Raw genomic sequence first — 15,915 nt, 5'->3', positions numbered from 1 at the left:
TGTTAGAAACAGCGTTTAGACAATCGATGGTGTTTTCTAAAAAAAAAGGCAGGCGTGATGGCAGGGGATGAAACATAATTGGGTGTCATCAGCATAGAGATGGTACTGGAAACCAAATCTACTGATTGTTTGACCAATAGGGGCAGTGTACAAAGAGAAGAGGAGGGGGCCTAGAACTGATCCTTGAGGAACCCCAACAGTAAGGGGAAGATGAGAGGAGGAGGAACCAGCAAAGATACAGTAAAGGAGAGATAGGAGGAAAACCAGAAGAGAACAGAGTCCTTGATGCCGATGAAGCGAAGCATAGTGAGGAGGAGCTGATGATCCACAGTGTCAAATGCTGCAGAGATCCAAGAGAATTAGCATGGATTAATGACCATTAGAGACTTTAGTGAGGGCAGTTTCAGTAGAGTGTAAAGAGCGCAAACCGTATTGGAGAGAGTCGAGAAGAAAGTTATCAGAGAGATAGCGGATAAGACGGGAGTGGACCAGGCGTTCCAGGAGTTTAGAGATGAAGGGAAGATTAGAGACAGGTCTATAGTTAGCGGCACAGTTTTGGTCGAGGGATGGTTTTTTTAAAGTAGTGGACGTATGATGGCATGCTTAAATGAGGAGGGAAAGATACCAGAAGAGAGAGTGAGTTTAAATATTTTTGTCAAGTGGGCGGTGACAGCAGGGGAAAGGGACTGGAGATGTGATGCAATTGGGTCACTGGTGCAAGTGGTTGGGAGAGAAGATGCAAGGAGCCTGCTTACTACTTCTTATGTGACTGGTTCAAAATCATAGAGTGAGCTATATGCAGTGGGGGAGAAAGGAAAATGCATGGTATGAGGGGATTGGGAGATAATTTCCTGTCAGATATGGTCAATCTTTTCTTTTCAAGTTAATCAGTTAGTGAGAAAGCAGTAGGAAAAGCAACATACAAATGGAAGAAACCTAAACCATACCCCAAAACTGTAACAACAGATAGAATCAATACATTTGTCAAACATGGGAGGGTGATGTGTCCCCCGATGAAGACTCAGAAAAAGATTTTACAATGAGTAACCAAAAATTCTGTTTTCGCTATTGCTTCATTGGGGGACACAGGAAACCATGTGACAGCCCAAACCAGTCCTTTGAGGAGGGAAAACAGTACAAAGTCCATTTAGGTCAGCGAACTAGCCACTGATGCTTGCAAGATTCTCCTACCTAGGCTGGCATCTGCTGAGGCGTAGGTATGAACTCTGTAGAACTTGGCACCCACCGCTTGAGTAGAATGGGCCTAAATGCCAGGGGCAGGCGCTCTGTTTTTAACCCAGTACGCCTCCAAGGATAGTCGCCGGGATCAAACAAGCAATCGTGGCCTTAGTTGTCACTGAAGGTTCTCGTAGAGGCCTTCCAGCATCAAAGATTGAATCCGGAAGGGAGTGGTTCTGGAACGGTAAAGGCGAATCACCCTGACCAGGTCCAATCTGTTCATGGAGCGCTCTAGGGGATCTTAATGGAGGCCACCAGTGGAAAGACTACCTTTTCATCCCTGAAGATGTCTCAGATGTAAAAAAAAAAAAATGCAACACAGTGCGTATTTGTGCGCTGGGCGCAGCGCCAGCAAAAATCAGACCAGCGCACGGTCAGCGCATCCAACGCTAAACATAGGACATGCTGATCACATGCAGCCTCATGCGATCAGAGGAGGAACTGACCGGAGGGGGTGCGGCCGGGGGCGGGGCTTAGTGGCGGCGCAGCGCCCAAGAACGCTAGTGTTAAACTAGCCTCAGACAGTAATTTCTAGATGCCAAACAATGGAACATGAACCTTGGGATACGCTTTTTTTAATAAGGTTACGTCAAAATTGTAATCCTCTTAACCTAGGACAGTGCAGATACCATTATTACATTAAAACAAGACCAAAAACAGCTGATCATATAGCGCTATGGAAAATCAGCATTGAAACGGGTCCAGTGTCGTCTTACCTTATCTTGGGACCTGTATGAGAGGGCAGGGCTAGAACCTTTCTTCTCTTCTTGCCATCGGGAAGCTCTTCTTGCTCCATTACATCTTTAGTTTGGAAACCTGACCACTGAGTTTTTACCCCTTCGGTATTAGCTGGATGCTGTCTTTTAATTGGTTTCTGAGTGGTCAAATTGGTTAGTCGAGGCTTATGTGATTTTCCCTGCGTGGAGGTGCCATCCTTGTGAGCATCTGTGTGGTTTGGAGGATTTGGTTCTACTTTTCTTTGGAGATTCTGAGTTGAAGGATTGCTGCCCTTTTTGTTTTTCGGGGTTTTTTTTGCATTTGGCTGTGCAGGCTGTACCGCGGTGGTATCCGCCACTTGTTTAGCCTGTTTTTGTCTGAGAATCTCCTGCAATTTAAATTCATGTAAAGTAATGTTAATTCCCTGCTACTATTACTTGCCATATAGATTCACAGGTGCATCACAACAGCATACAGTAGAAGAAATAAATATCCTTTTTGATGGGGAATGTAATCACCAAGTTACAGGTATCAGACATTCTAAACTGCAAGAAGAAACTGTAATTTTATATTATATGTTAGGAATAAATGTAAAAAAAAATAAATAAATATGGTTTTAACCTTTAAATCACATCCAAACCTCCCACACGCTTTAAATGTTTGGGCAGTCCCGCCCATACTCTAGCGATGTTCGAAAACATCACTGCATAGGAGAACAGCTACACACGATCCCGTAGCTGAGGGAGTGGGGGGACGCAGACTATTTTTTACTGTCTCTGTATTCTTTATCGCTGTATTTTCCCGCTTTGTTTCATTGCAGCCATTTGGTAAATTCAAAAAAGTTCATTTTTTTTAATTAATGTACACTCTGCACCCAATCTTGACTGAAAAAAAAAAAAAAAAAAGTAGAAATTTTTGTAAATTTTTTAAAAAAGAAAAACAAATGTCACATGGTCATAAGTATTCAGACCCTTTGCTCTGTATTGGGTAGAAGCATTCTTTTGAGCGACTACAGCCATGAGTCTTCTTGGGAATGATGCAACAAGTTTTTCCACACCTGGATTTGGGGATCCTCTGCCGTTCTTCCTTGTAGATCCTCTCCAGTGCCGTCAGGTTGGATGGTGAACGTTGGTGGACAGCCATTTTCAGGTCTCTCCAGAAATGCTCAACTGGGTTTAGGTCAGGGCTCTGGCTGTGCCAGTCAAGAATGGTCACAGAGTTGTTCTGAAGCCACTCCTTTGTTATTTTAGCTGTGTGCTTAGGGTCATCGTCCTTTCGGAAGGTGAACCTTCGGCCAAGTCTGAGGTCCAGAGCACTCTGGAAGAGGTTTTCATCCAGGATATCTCTATATTTGGCCGCATTCATGTTTTCTTCAATTGCAACCAGTCGTCCTGTCCCTACAGCTGAAAAACACCCCCATAGCATGATGCTGCCACCACGTTTCACTGTTGGGATTGTATTGGGCAGGTGATGAGCAGTGCCTGGTTCTCTACACACACACCACTTAGAACTTTTTGGTGATAATTCTATCTTCGTCTCATCAGACCAGAGAATCTTATTTCTCATAGTCTGGGAGTCCTTCATGTAATAATTTTATTTCTATAGCACCAACATATCCTGCAGCACTTTACATTATAGAGGGGACTTGTATAGACAATAGACATTACAGCATACCAATAAACACATAGATCAAAACAGATACCAAGAGGAGAGAGGGCCCTTCTCGCAAGCTTACAATATATTCATGTGTTTTTTAGTAAACTATGCGGGCTTTCATATGTCTTACACTGATGAGAGGCTTCCTTTGGGCCACTCTGCCATAAAGGCCTAGCTGGTGGAGGGCTGCAGTGATAGTTGACTTTGTGGAACTTTCCTCCTTCTCCCTACTGCATCTGTGGAGCTCAGCCACAGTGATCCTGGAGTTCTTCTTTACCTCTCTCATCAAGGCTCTTCTCTCCCGATTGCGCAGTTTGGCTGAAAAGCCAGGTCTAGGAAGACTTCTGGTGGTCCCAAACATATTCCATTTAAGGATTATGGACACCACTGTGCTCTTAGGAGCAATGAGTACTGCAGAATTTCTTTTGTAGCCTTGGCCAGATGTGTGCCTTGCCACAATTCTGTCTCTGAGCTCCTTGGCCAGTTCATTTAACCTCATGATTCTCATTTGGTCTGACAAGCGCTGTGAGGTCTTATAAAGACAGGTGTGTGCCTTTACAAATCAAGTCCTATCAGTTTAATTAAACACAGCTGGACTCCAATGAGGAGGATCACAAGGAAATGGACAGCATGCGATTTAAATCTGAGTGTCTGAGCAAAGGGTCTGAATACTTATGACCATGTGATATTTCAGTTTTTCTTTTTTAATAAATTTGCAAAAATTTCTACATTTGTTTTTTTTTCATTCAAGATAGGGTGCAGAGTGTACTTTGATAAAAAAAAAAAAATGAACTTTTTTGAATTTACCAAATGGCTGCAATGAAACAAAGAGTGAAAAATGTAAAGGGGTCTGAATACTTTCCGTATCCACTGTATGTAGTAGTAGAAAGAACTAACAGCACTTTCTCCTCCATCTAGGTGATTGCTGTGTATCGTGAGGAGGAGCTGCTCGGTCATAGAAAATCCAGACAGTTTTGTTACGTAGCCAGAAGGCTGCATTCCCTGTAACAGGGAATAAAATTCCAGCCCTGGTTGCAAGGGAAATAAGATAAAATTATCTACATACTGAAATGGGCACAATAAGTATAAAATGAATAAATAAAATGTAACAGGTAGAATATAAAAATAAAAAATATAGTCAATCCAAACCGCTGTTAAGAGTTTCACTCCCCTAAAAAAAGGGCTCAAAATATCAAAATTGTTACATAATGACAAACTCCTTTTTTTAAATATATTTTAGAGGTACTTTGTGGGCATAAAAAAAAATGAAATGTAAAACATGGGGGGGGGGGGGGGGGGGAGAAACAATTTCTTCCCTCATTTTCCCACTGATATATAGTGCCTTGCGAAAGTATTCGGCCCCCTGGAACTTTTCAACCTTTTCCCACATATCATGCTTCAAACAAAGATACCAAATGTAAATTTTTGGTGAAGAATCAACAAGTGGGACACAATTGTGAAGCTGAATGAAAGGTATTGGTTATTTTAAATTTTTGTGGACACTGAAAAACTGAAAAGTGGAGTGTGCAATATTATTCGGTCCCTTTAACTTAATATTTTGTTGCGCCACCTTTTGCTGCAATTACAGCTGCAAGTCGCTTGGGGTATGTCTCTATCAGTTTTGTACATCGAGAGACTGAAATTCTTGCCCATTCTTCCTTGGCAAACAGCTTGAGCTCAGTGAGGTTTGATGGAGATCGTTTGTGAACAGCAGTTTTCAGCTCTTTCCACAGATTCTTGATTGGATTCAGGTCTGGACTTTGACTTGGCCATTCTAACACCTGGATACGTTTATTTGGGAACCATTCCATTGTAGATTTTGCTTTATGTTTGGGATCATTGTCTTGTTGGAAGACAAATCTCCGTCCCAGTCTCAGGTCTTTTGCAGACTCCAACGTTTTCTTCAAGAATGGTCCTGTATTTGGCTCCATCCATCTTCCCCTCAGTTTTAACCATCTTCCCTGTCCCTGCTGAAGAAAATCTGCCCCAAACCATGATGCTGCCACCACGTTTGACAGTAGGGATGGTGTGTTCAGGGTGATGAGCTGAGTTTCCTTTACGCCAAACATAGCATTGTTGCCAAAAGGTTCAATTTTTGTTTTATCTGACCCGAGAACCTTATTCCACATGTATGGTGTGTCTCCCAGGTGGCTTGTTGCAAACTTTAAAAGACACTTTTTACGGATATCTTTGAGAAATGGCTTTCTTCTTGCCACTCTTCCATAAAGGCCAGATTTGTGCAGTGTATGACTGATTGTTGTCCTATGGACAGACTGTCCACCTCAGCTGTAGTTCTCTGCAGTTCATCCTGAGTGATCAGTTTCCTCCTTGTTTGAGATGAAAGTTTAGAGGGACGGCCGGGTCTTGGTAGATTTGCAGTGGTATGATACTCCTTCCATTTCAATATGATCGCTTTCACAGTGCTCCTTGGGATGTTTAAAGTTTTGGAAATCATTTTCTATCCAAATCCAGCTTTAAATTTCTCCACAACAGTATCACGGACCTGCCTGTTGTGTTCCTTGGTCTTCTTGATGCTCTCTGTGCATCAAACAGAACCCTGAGACCATCACAGAGCAATTACATTTATACGGAGACTTGATTACACACAGATGGATTATATTTATCATCATTAGTCATTTTAGGACAACATTGGATCATTCAGAGATCCACAATGAACTTCTGGAGTGAGTTTGCTGCACTGAAAGTAAAGGGGCCGAATAATATTGCACACCCCACTTTTCAGTTTTTGAATTTCCACAGAAATTTAAAATAACCAATAAATTTCGTTCAACTTCACAATTGTGTCCCACTTGTTGTTGATTCTTCACCAAAAGTTTACATTTGGTATCTTTCTGTTGGAAGTATGATATGTGGGAAAAGGTTGAAAAGCTCCAGGGGGCCGAATACTTTCGCAAGGAACTGTAATCAGATATTTGCAAAAAAAATAAATAAATTAAACAATTACACAACAATGAAGCCCCATGTATAAAAAAGTACTTGAATATCCGAGAAGAGAAAAAAACACTGGAAAATGCGCCTGGTCAGGAACGGGGAAAAGGCCCAGTCGTGAACGGATTGACATTTTTCTATACGGAATTACTCTTCTTAACCCATTCCCGCACATTGTTCAATGTCTGTAAGGTTTGTGACTCCTAATTACCAGTATCTTGTTAGCCGATGACGTTTAGTATTCCAATATCCATGTCAAAACTAGGCATTTAGCCATTAGTAAAGGATCCGATAGGCTACCCTATACAAGTCCAGACCCCTCCTCAGCAGTACTGGGCAGGTATGCACAGTCCCTATAAAGCCAAAGCCAGCACCCAGAGCTTCACTGAGCGAGGCTTGGTTTAACTAGCACAATGCTGGTGATTAATTGGCTTAAAACATGTTTTCTTATACTATGCATTTAGCACAGTTATAGTGATCCCAAATTCATTAAGATTTTTAGATTTTACCACTGTAGAAAAAACGTTTTAAGATAATTTAGGTTGTGGCCCCATATTCTGAGATCCGGAGCCTTTTTTTTTCCCCATTGGTTGAGCTGTGTGAGGGCTTATTTTTCAGAGGACAAGCTGTTGGTTCTAATCTGTACTATTTTAGGGTACATATTTTGATTTCTCATTCTTTCGGCAAAATGGCAAAAAATAGCAATTTCCTGACATGTATTTGTCAGAAAGTGCTTAAACAAACTTATATCTCAAAATTACAGATTGAATTCCCTTACCTCTTGAAGAAGAGTCACCAAAGCGCTCCGTTTCTTCGCCCTCACAATTGGTAGAATGTTGCATGATAAATGTAGTCTGGTCTATGTGACGTATTTTATTTCAGTAACTTACACCGAAGCTTTCCTAAATTTTATCTACGTAGCTTAATATTGCTGATAAATTCTATTTTTTAAAGTGGCAGAATATGAATACCAATCAATGCAGCCATCTGGATGCAAGCTCCAGCCTTTGGATGCAGAACTATTGAGAAGACTCCAACATGCAAAACTCTTACATTGTGGACCATTTTGGAAATACTGTGGATTTGCTGCATGTTGCTCCCTTGCATTGCAGAGGGGGAAATCTGCATTATAACTGGAGATGCTGAGGATTACACCCTTTTCAAAATAAAATGTGATCCATAGCGCCGCTACATTAACACATTAAATATTTCTTCTGAAAAGAGTTTATAACTTTAAAAGTGAAAAGAACTGAAAAATGATAGCGTAACAGATGTCATCAACATAATGTCCTGAAGGGATATATAGATCATAACGTAATATTGATATTAAATACAAGCATGAGCTGAAACCAAGAATATAGGCAAACAGGCCAAAGTGGAAAACACCAAACAAGAGATTGTTGCTTACTAGACTGCGTTGAGCCCTCCTCTCCTTTAACTTCAGCTTATCCATATCCTCCAAGGAGAATTCCACAATTGGCCTCTGAAATGTGAACATTGCAAACAAAAAAAAATTAAAATATTGCATGTGACTTCTATAACAGACACAACATGCCATTTAACATGACGAAAGTAGACGTGGACATTCACAAGTGGATTGTAATGACAGGCACAGGGGTCATCAGCAGACTCCTGGCTGTCATGAAAATCCATCGGCGCTCAGTGATTACGTCCCTGGTGCGCCGATGGGAGTGGGAACAACGCACTCCGTCTGCTGGTGCATGTTAAATCACACTGCTAATCTTTATCAGTAGCATAGGGCTCTGCTCCGCTCCATCTGTGGCTGCTAAAAGCACGATGGCTGATTAAATCAGTTGTCATGTGCCGGGAAAACTGCGGACTCAGCATGCGGCATTAAAGGCAGGGCTATGACGTAAATGTACGTCATATCTTTTAGGGGTTAAGAAAATCTTTCTTCAATTAACAGATGTTACATTTTTTTACATATGTATTGTGAAAGATTGATCAATCCAGAGGAAGAAAAAAAGCAAAAAATAACTGATAAGCAACTTTGAAATTTATTTTATTTTCATGTGCCCAATTGATTTACGAAATAAAAAATATTCTAACACTTGGTCTGTAACTCCTTTGTTAATTCTATGCCATGAGCTAGCACTCTGTAGTAGACAGCGCCACTCAGACACTTAACTATGAAAATATCAGTATTCCGAAAAACAATATTTTATGATAACATGTGGGTTTTAAATTACGGTGGATCAAATCTCACCTTTTTTGGTCCAAACAGATCTGGGTTGTTGTTCATCTGTCTCAGGGCTGCCAGTGCATGCTCATGGTCGACAAACTCCACAAAGGCAAAGCCCAGAGACTTACCCTTAGGATTTCCTGGCACACTTTTCAGGTCTCTCATCACACGGCACTGTACAGAACATCACAATATCAGCAAGATTAGCTAAAGCATACTCATCAGGATAACTCTCCTTATATCAGCAGTCTTGGCACATCACTAGGGCTCTCATTTCTTTGGGCAAAGCCCAATATAGTATATCAATATTCATTGTTCTACTTACCTCTTTGATTTTTACTGAGCGATCCCCACCAGCTGCAGTCAAAAGCAGTTGACGTAATTTCTTGTCGTCCACTGATTTAGGAATGTTATGAACACAAAGACGTGTCTTGGAGACAAAAATTTTCTGAGACTTTAACTTGATTCGTTTTATCTGTTCAAACTGGAAGAGACGACATAATATGAACTCACACAATGAAGCTACTGAACATAGGGAAGCATACAGCTAGCAGAGGAGTGCAAAACTGTTCTTAGTATATTACATCAATATTCTTTATTTTATAAAGCACAAATATTTAGTGGAACTTCTACATAATCATGGAAACCTATAATATGCAACAGTGAAACAAAAGCATCTTTAGCTCTGCAGTTTCCCTCATTTTACAAAGCTGATAGGCTTCAAATCATACTAGCACTTACCCGAGTTCTTTTTGCCATATCTTCTGGACTCACTCCTTCAGCGGCTTTTGTTCCTTCCCGAATCACTAGACGTACACCGGTCAAATTAATAAAAACAAATGTCAATGTATAAAGATTAACAAACATAGTGGGAATAGTTCTCTAAAGGGAATCTGTAAGGAGGTTTTTGCTATGTAGTGTGAGGACAGCATGAGGTAGGGGGTAAAACACAAGATTTCAACAATACGTCACATGTCTGGCTGTGTGTTTTCTTATTCTGAACCTAGATGATGATTTATTAAATATAATGCAAAATGCAATAAAATACTGTGATATATGTAGATTGGTAATACAATAAATAGCTTTGATAAGTACAGGCCAAAAAATGTTTTCCGGTAAATGGTGTATCATGTGTGTGTGGGGTGAAGTAATCAGCGAAAAAGCAGTGCATGTTTACAAATGTGTTGGTAGTGTGCTTTGGGGTACTGTGGTGCCACCTGCAGGTCATTTTTCCTTACTGCAGGTTTATGAAAATTAATGTTTAAACTGTATTTTGTGATCAAATCGTGGATGTGTGGTTTGTTTGGCTATTTTCTTGCTGACGGGGGCAAGTTTACCTTTCAAATGGTGTATCATTTATGTGTGGGTGCAGTATGAACGAATCACCGAAAAACAGTGCTTACAAATAATAGGATAGATATTAGTGAGTGGATTGCACAAGAATGACAACTGAGAAAGAAATATGAATATTTTGGAAAAAAAAGGAGATTTTTGTGTACTCACCGTAAAATCTTTCTCTTAGCCTTTAATTGGGGGACACAGAACCGTGGGTGTTATGCTGCTGTCCACTAGGAGGCGACACTATGCATAATCTGAAAAAGATTAACTTTGGCTCCTCCTCTGCAGTATACACCCCTGGACGGCGTCAGCCTTCTCCAGTTTTGTGCCAAAGCATTAGGAGGAACGTAACCAAATAACATAACCATGCCTGTAAGAAGGCTACTATGTACGAGCTCAAAGAACAATATGAAAACTCAACCGTAAAACAACGGCCCATAAGGGCAACAGGGTGGGAGCTGTGTCCCCCAATTAAAGGCTAAGAGAAAGAGATTTTACGGTGAGTACACAAAAATCTCCCTTACTCTGTCGCCTTATTGGGGGACACAGAACCGTGGGACGTCCCCAAGCAGTCCCTGGGTGGGAAGCAATGGACGAATATTGTGCTAGCAGATCCCTAAATTTGGGGCACTGCCGCCTGCAGAACCAGTCTACCCAGGCTCGCATCCGCTGAGGACTGGGTATGAACACTGTAGTGTTTCGTAAACGTGTGTAGGCTGGTCCAAGTGGCCGCCTTACACACTTGTTGTGCCGAAGCCTGATGCCGAATGGCCCAGGAGGCCCCTACTGCCCTTGTAGAGTGTGCCGTGATACCGGCCGGAAGAGGGGAACTGTTAAGTTCGGTAGGCCTCATGTATGGTGGACTTGATCCACCTGGCAAGGGTAGCCTTGGAAACCGGCAGCCCCTTGCGACTACCTTCCGGAAGAATGAAGAGGGAATCAGACTTCCGGAAAGGTGCAGTCCTGGACACGTAAATCCGCAATGCTCTGACGAGGTCAAGCGTATGCAGAGCCTTCTCCACTCTATGAACCGGAACCGGGCAAAGGGATGGCAGTGAAATCTCCTCATTGAGGTGAAAGCTGGATACAACCTTCGGAAGGAAGGATGGTAAAGTGCGGAGAACCACCTTGTCCTGGTGAAAAGCTAGGAAAGGCCGTCTGCAGGAAAGTGCTGACAATTCCGACACTCTGCGTAACGAGGCGATCGCCACTAGAAAAACCACTTTCTGAGACAGAATGGAAAGTGGAACTCCTCTAAGAGGTTCGAAGGGTGGAGCTTGCAATGCTGTCAGGACCAGATTGAGGTCCCACGTATCCAGCGGACGTTTGTAGGGAGGAACCAATCGGGAAACTCCCTGGATGAAAGTCCTGACTTGCGGTTTAATAGCAATGCGCTTTTGAAAAAGGACTGAAAGCGCCGACACCTGACTCTTAAGCGAGCTTAAGGATAGCTTGGCGTCTAGGCCCGATTGATGAAAACCTAGTACCTTCGGGAGGGAATAAGGGAGTGGGACTTGTCCATGAGATTCGCACCAAGAAAAGAAAGCTCTCCAGGTACGATAGAGCTTGGCGGAGGCAGGCTTCCTTGCCCTGATCATAGTTGCAATGACTGCCGGTGAAAAACCTGCCTGGGTTAGAATCCAGGTTTCAAGGGCCATGCCGTCAAATTGAGAGCCCCTGAATTCTGGTGGAAGAACGGACCTTGGGACAGAAGGTCGTGACGGTCGGGTAGACGCCAGGGGACATCTGCAGTAAGTTGAACGATGTCGGCGTACCATGTACGTCTGGGCCAGTCTGGCGCGATGAGGATGGTTGGAACTCCCTCTTGCTTGATCTTCCTCACGACCCTGGAGATTAGGGGGAGGGGTGGAAAACTGTACAGGAGTCGGAACTGGGACCAGTCCTGGACCAGGGCATCCGCTCCAAGTGACCGCGGGTCGTGTGTCCTGGCCATGAAATTGGGGACCTTGGTATTGAGATGGGATGCCATTAGGTCCACCTCCGGGGTTCCCCAACGTTGACAGATCTGGTAAAAAAATCTCGGGATGGAGAGACCACTCCCCCGAGTCCATTCCTTGCCTGCTAAGGAAGTCGGCTTCCCAGTTTTCTACACCCGGAATGTGGACCGCAGAAAGTACCGACCTCGTGTCTTCTGCCCAGCGGAGGATATGCGCCACTTCTCTCATCGCCTGGGCGCTGCGGGTCCCGCCTTGGTGGTTCACGTATGCCACAGCCGTGGGATTGGCCGACTGTATCCGTATGTGCGAGGCTGCAAGCAAGTGATGAAAGGCTCTCAGTGCCAAGAGGATGGCCCTGATTTCCAGAATATTGATGGGCAATGTCACTTCCCTCGGTGACCACTTGCCTTGTGCCCTGTGATGTAGGTGCACCGCCCCCCAGCCTGTCATGCTTGCATCTGTAGTCAGGATCTTCCATTGTCCTGAGAGAAAGGGCTTCCCTCGTGAAAGCGAGGTTGGTTTGAGCCACCAATGCAGGGACCTCCTGGTTGACGACGTCAACCTGAACTCCCTGTCGAGGGAGAAGGGATTCCTGTCCCAAGATCTGAGTAAGGCTAGTTGAAGGACCCTGAGGTGAAACTGGGCAAATGGCACTGCCTCTATTGCTGCTGCCATCCGGCCGAGGACTCTCATGGCAAACCGGAGAGATCGAGGAGGACTGCGAAGGAGTGTACAAACTCCCAGACGGATGGCCAGTGTCTTGTCCTTGGGAAGGAGCACCAGGCCCCTGGAGGTGTCGAATAACATTCCCAGGAATGTTAGAGTCTGACTTGGGATAGTTGACGATTTCTGTAGGTTGACTAGCCATCCCAGGCGACTCAGTGTGTCTATTGTGATTGAGACACTGACCTCGCAGTCTTTGAAAGTGGGAGACTTGATGAGGAGGTCGTCCAGGTACGGGATGACTAGAATGCCTCTTGAGTGCAGAGCGTCCATGGTGGCCGCCATGACTTTGGTGAACATTCTTGGAGCCGTGGCGAGTCCGAACGGAAGGGCGACAAACTGGTAGTGGTTTTGGTTGATCGCGAACCTGAGAAACCTTTGGTGGGCGGGAGCAATTGGTATGTGCAGATACGCATCCTGTATGTCTATGGAGGCAAGGTATTCTCCCTGCTCCATGGATGCAATGATGGACCGGAGGGACCCCATGCGGAAATGACGGACCCGTACGTAATTGTTGAGCTGTTTTAGGTCCAGTATGGGTCGGACGCTGCCTCCTTTCTTGGAGACTACGAACAGATTTGAGTAGAACCCTCGGAATCTCTCGTTCGTGGGAACTGGCACCACAACTCCTGCTTGAAGGAGAGAGGAGACCGCTTGGTGGAAAGCACGAACCTTGTCTGGTAGTGTTGGAGGAATAGAGAAGAAGAACCGGTTCGGTGGAGCGGAAGTGAACTCTATCTTGTATCCGGAAGAAACTATTTCCCTGACCCACTTGTCTTCTGTAATAGGCAGCCAGACTTGCTGAAAGAGTAAAAGTCGGCCGCCTACTGGTGGGGTGTCTTCCGGAGTTCGTGAGTCATGATGAAGCGAAGTTCTGAGGTTTTCCTCCCTTGGCCTGCTTTCGACTGTCAAGACCTGTCCGGTCGCTGCTGCGTCCGTGGGTTGTCCCTGCGTGGAGAGCGGTTACGGTTTTGCGCTGGGCGCGAAACGGACCAGCCCGAGGAATTCCGAAAGGATCGGAATCGTGTTTGGTTTCTTCGTTTAAACGTGCGTTTCGGTTTTAGTTGAGGGAGAGAGGTACTCTTAGCCCCAGTGGCATTGGCTATCATTGTGTCCAACTTTTCGCCGAAAAGTCTTCCAGTAAGATACGGAAGTCGCGTGAGGGACTTCTTTGAGGCCGCATCCGCTTTCCATTCTCGCAGCCAGAGGATGCGTCGGATCGTGATGGCGTTTGATGCTATTCCCGCTACACCTCTTGCGGAATCCAGGGCTGCATGAATCATGTAGTCTGCTACCACTGCTATCTGGACCGCTTGGTCCGAGAGCTCAGGATTTGAAGCTTGAAGACCCTCCTGTAGTTTTTTGGCCCAAGCCAGGATGGCCTTGGCCACCCACACTGAAGCAAACGCAGGGCCCAGAGAGGCGCCTGCAGCTTCGAAAATAGAACGAGCCATGCGTTCTACTTGCCGGTCTGCTGCGTCCCTGAGAGTAGAGCTATCTGGCAGAGAGAGTAAGGTCTGCGCTGCTAGCCTTGAAACCGGGGGGGTCCACTTCAGGTGGATCTGTCCATTGTTTGGTGTCTGTCTGTGGGAAGGGGTACTTCGCTTCCAAATATTTGCGATTAGCAAATTTTTTGTCAGGCTGCCAAACTGTTTGGTAAGTATTTTCTCAAACTCATGGTGATTAGGGAAGACCTTAGGTGGTTTCTGAACACTTTCGAAGCAAATCCTATGTTCCGGGACTTCCGGGGCCGACTCTGGAATTTTTAGCACCCGATGGATGGCAGAGATTATGTCCTCAACTAGCACTGTATTGCTAGGGGGAGAAGGTACCACGGACCTCTCCGTCTCGTTATCTGAGTCGGAGTCACAGATGCCCTCCGAATCCTGTGCCTCGCTAAGGTGATCCCTGGAGGGCGACCTGGGGCGGGGGTCTTCTGCGATGGGGGATCTCTGTGGTAAATTGCACTGTCTGTCTGTGACAGGAGACTGCCTAGGAGACCTGGAATGACGCTGTCTCTCCCTGGAGGGGGACGACCTTGTGCTATAGGATGACTCAGGTGATCGAGACCTGTGGGTCCGCTTACGTCTGTGAGAGTCGGAAGCAGCATGTTCCTGAGACAAGCTGTCCGTTTGCTGTGTAATGTCCGGAGCCCGACTCTGCAGAGCTTGCAGCAATGTGGCAGTTAGGTTGTCTATGGACTGTGTCATAGACTGTGACATCTGAGTTGCCCATTCCGGCGTGGCCTGTGACACTGAAGCGTCAGTAGGGACTCCCTGGGGTTCTGACCCAGAGTTCTGGATGCAGTCCCGGCAGTGCGGATACGTGCTGCCACTAGGGAGCGTGGCTTTGCAGGCTGTGCAGAATGCATAGAAACATTCCTGCCTGGTTCTCCTTCCTCGAGCCCGGCACAGTGCACAGAGGCTGGCTATAAGGGATCGTACAGGGGTGGCTACGCAGAGGGAACCCACAGATAGCCTTATAGGAAGTATAGATTCACAGCTGAGTATGAGAACCCAGCTGTGAGCTTACCCCACCGGTGTGCCCCTAGGTCCAGCGCCGACAGATCCCAGTTCTGTGCCCCCCGGAGACTGCTGTGATGCTCCTCTCCTGGATCTCATCCAAAAAAAATGGCCACCGGAGGGGGGGGGGGGGGGGTGTTTGCGCGGATTTGTACCAAACCCCCCCAGAATGGTCGACTGGATAGCGGTGGGGGTAGCAGGGGTAGCGGTTCCTGTATGGGGGGCCCCCGGAGCGCTATGGAGCCGCTGCTGCTGCAGAGACAGGGACTCAGAAAAGCCCTGTCTCTGCTGTGCCATCCAGTCCGCACCCTCCCTCCCCCGGCCCTAACAGGATCCCTCAGCTGGTCTGGGGTCCCTGGAAGCTGCGGAATGCTGCCTGTACTCCGACCCTACCTGAGGCGTCTCAACCTAATGCCCCCTGCGGGGGATTAGGGAGGGTGCGTCTGTCACCATCAGGGGGTCTTCATCCTCTCCTCAACCTCAACCCAGACCCCAAAGGGGTTGGGGAAGGAGGGGGGTCTCGACCTCGAACCAGGACCCGAGGGACTGGGGAGGGAGCGACATGGGGAATAGCCACCTCGACCTCAACCGGGTACCCCTAATGGGGGAC

General features: G+C 45.6%; 1 protein-coding gene across 3 annotated transcripts in view; it reads right to left on the bottom strand.

Annotated features, from left to right (window-relative positions):
• RBM28 (RNA binding motif protein 28) overlaps positions 1-15,915 on the bottom strand; it is a 93,482-nt gene that overhangs the window by 25,746 nt on the left and 51,821 nt on the right. For all 3 annotated transcript variants that reach the window (XM_073579237.1, XM_073579235.1, XM_073579236.1), the window contains exons 13-17: positions 9,506-9,570; positions 9,090-9,248; positions 8,789-8,938; positions 7,970-8,044; positions 1,956-2,344 (exon numbers count right to left, since the gene is read on the bottom strand). In XM_073579237.1, coding sequence (XP_073435338.1) covers positions 1,956-2,344; positions 7,970-8,044; positions 8,789-8,938; positions 9,090-9,248; positions 9,506-9,570 — 838 coding nt within the window. The remainder of the gene's footprint in view (positions 1-1,955; positions 2,345-7,969; positions 8,045-8,788; positions 8,939-9,089; positions 9,249-9,505; positions 9,571-15,915) is intronic.

This window comes from Dendrobates tinctorius, unplaced genomic scaffold (genome assembly GCF_039654945.1).
Source record: "Dendrobates tinctorius isolate UK_male_01 unplaced genomic scaffold, ASM3965494v1 ptg000062l, whole genome shotgun sequence".
In the NCBI taxonomy this organism is placed as follows: Eukaryota; Metazoa; Chordata; class Amphibia; order Anura; family Dendrobatidae; genus Dendrobates; species Dendrobates tinctorius.
This window is presented reverse-complemented; position numbering and strand designations above follow the sequence as displayed.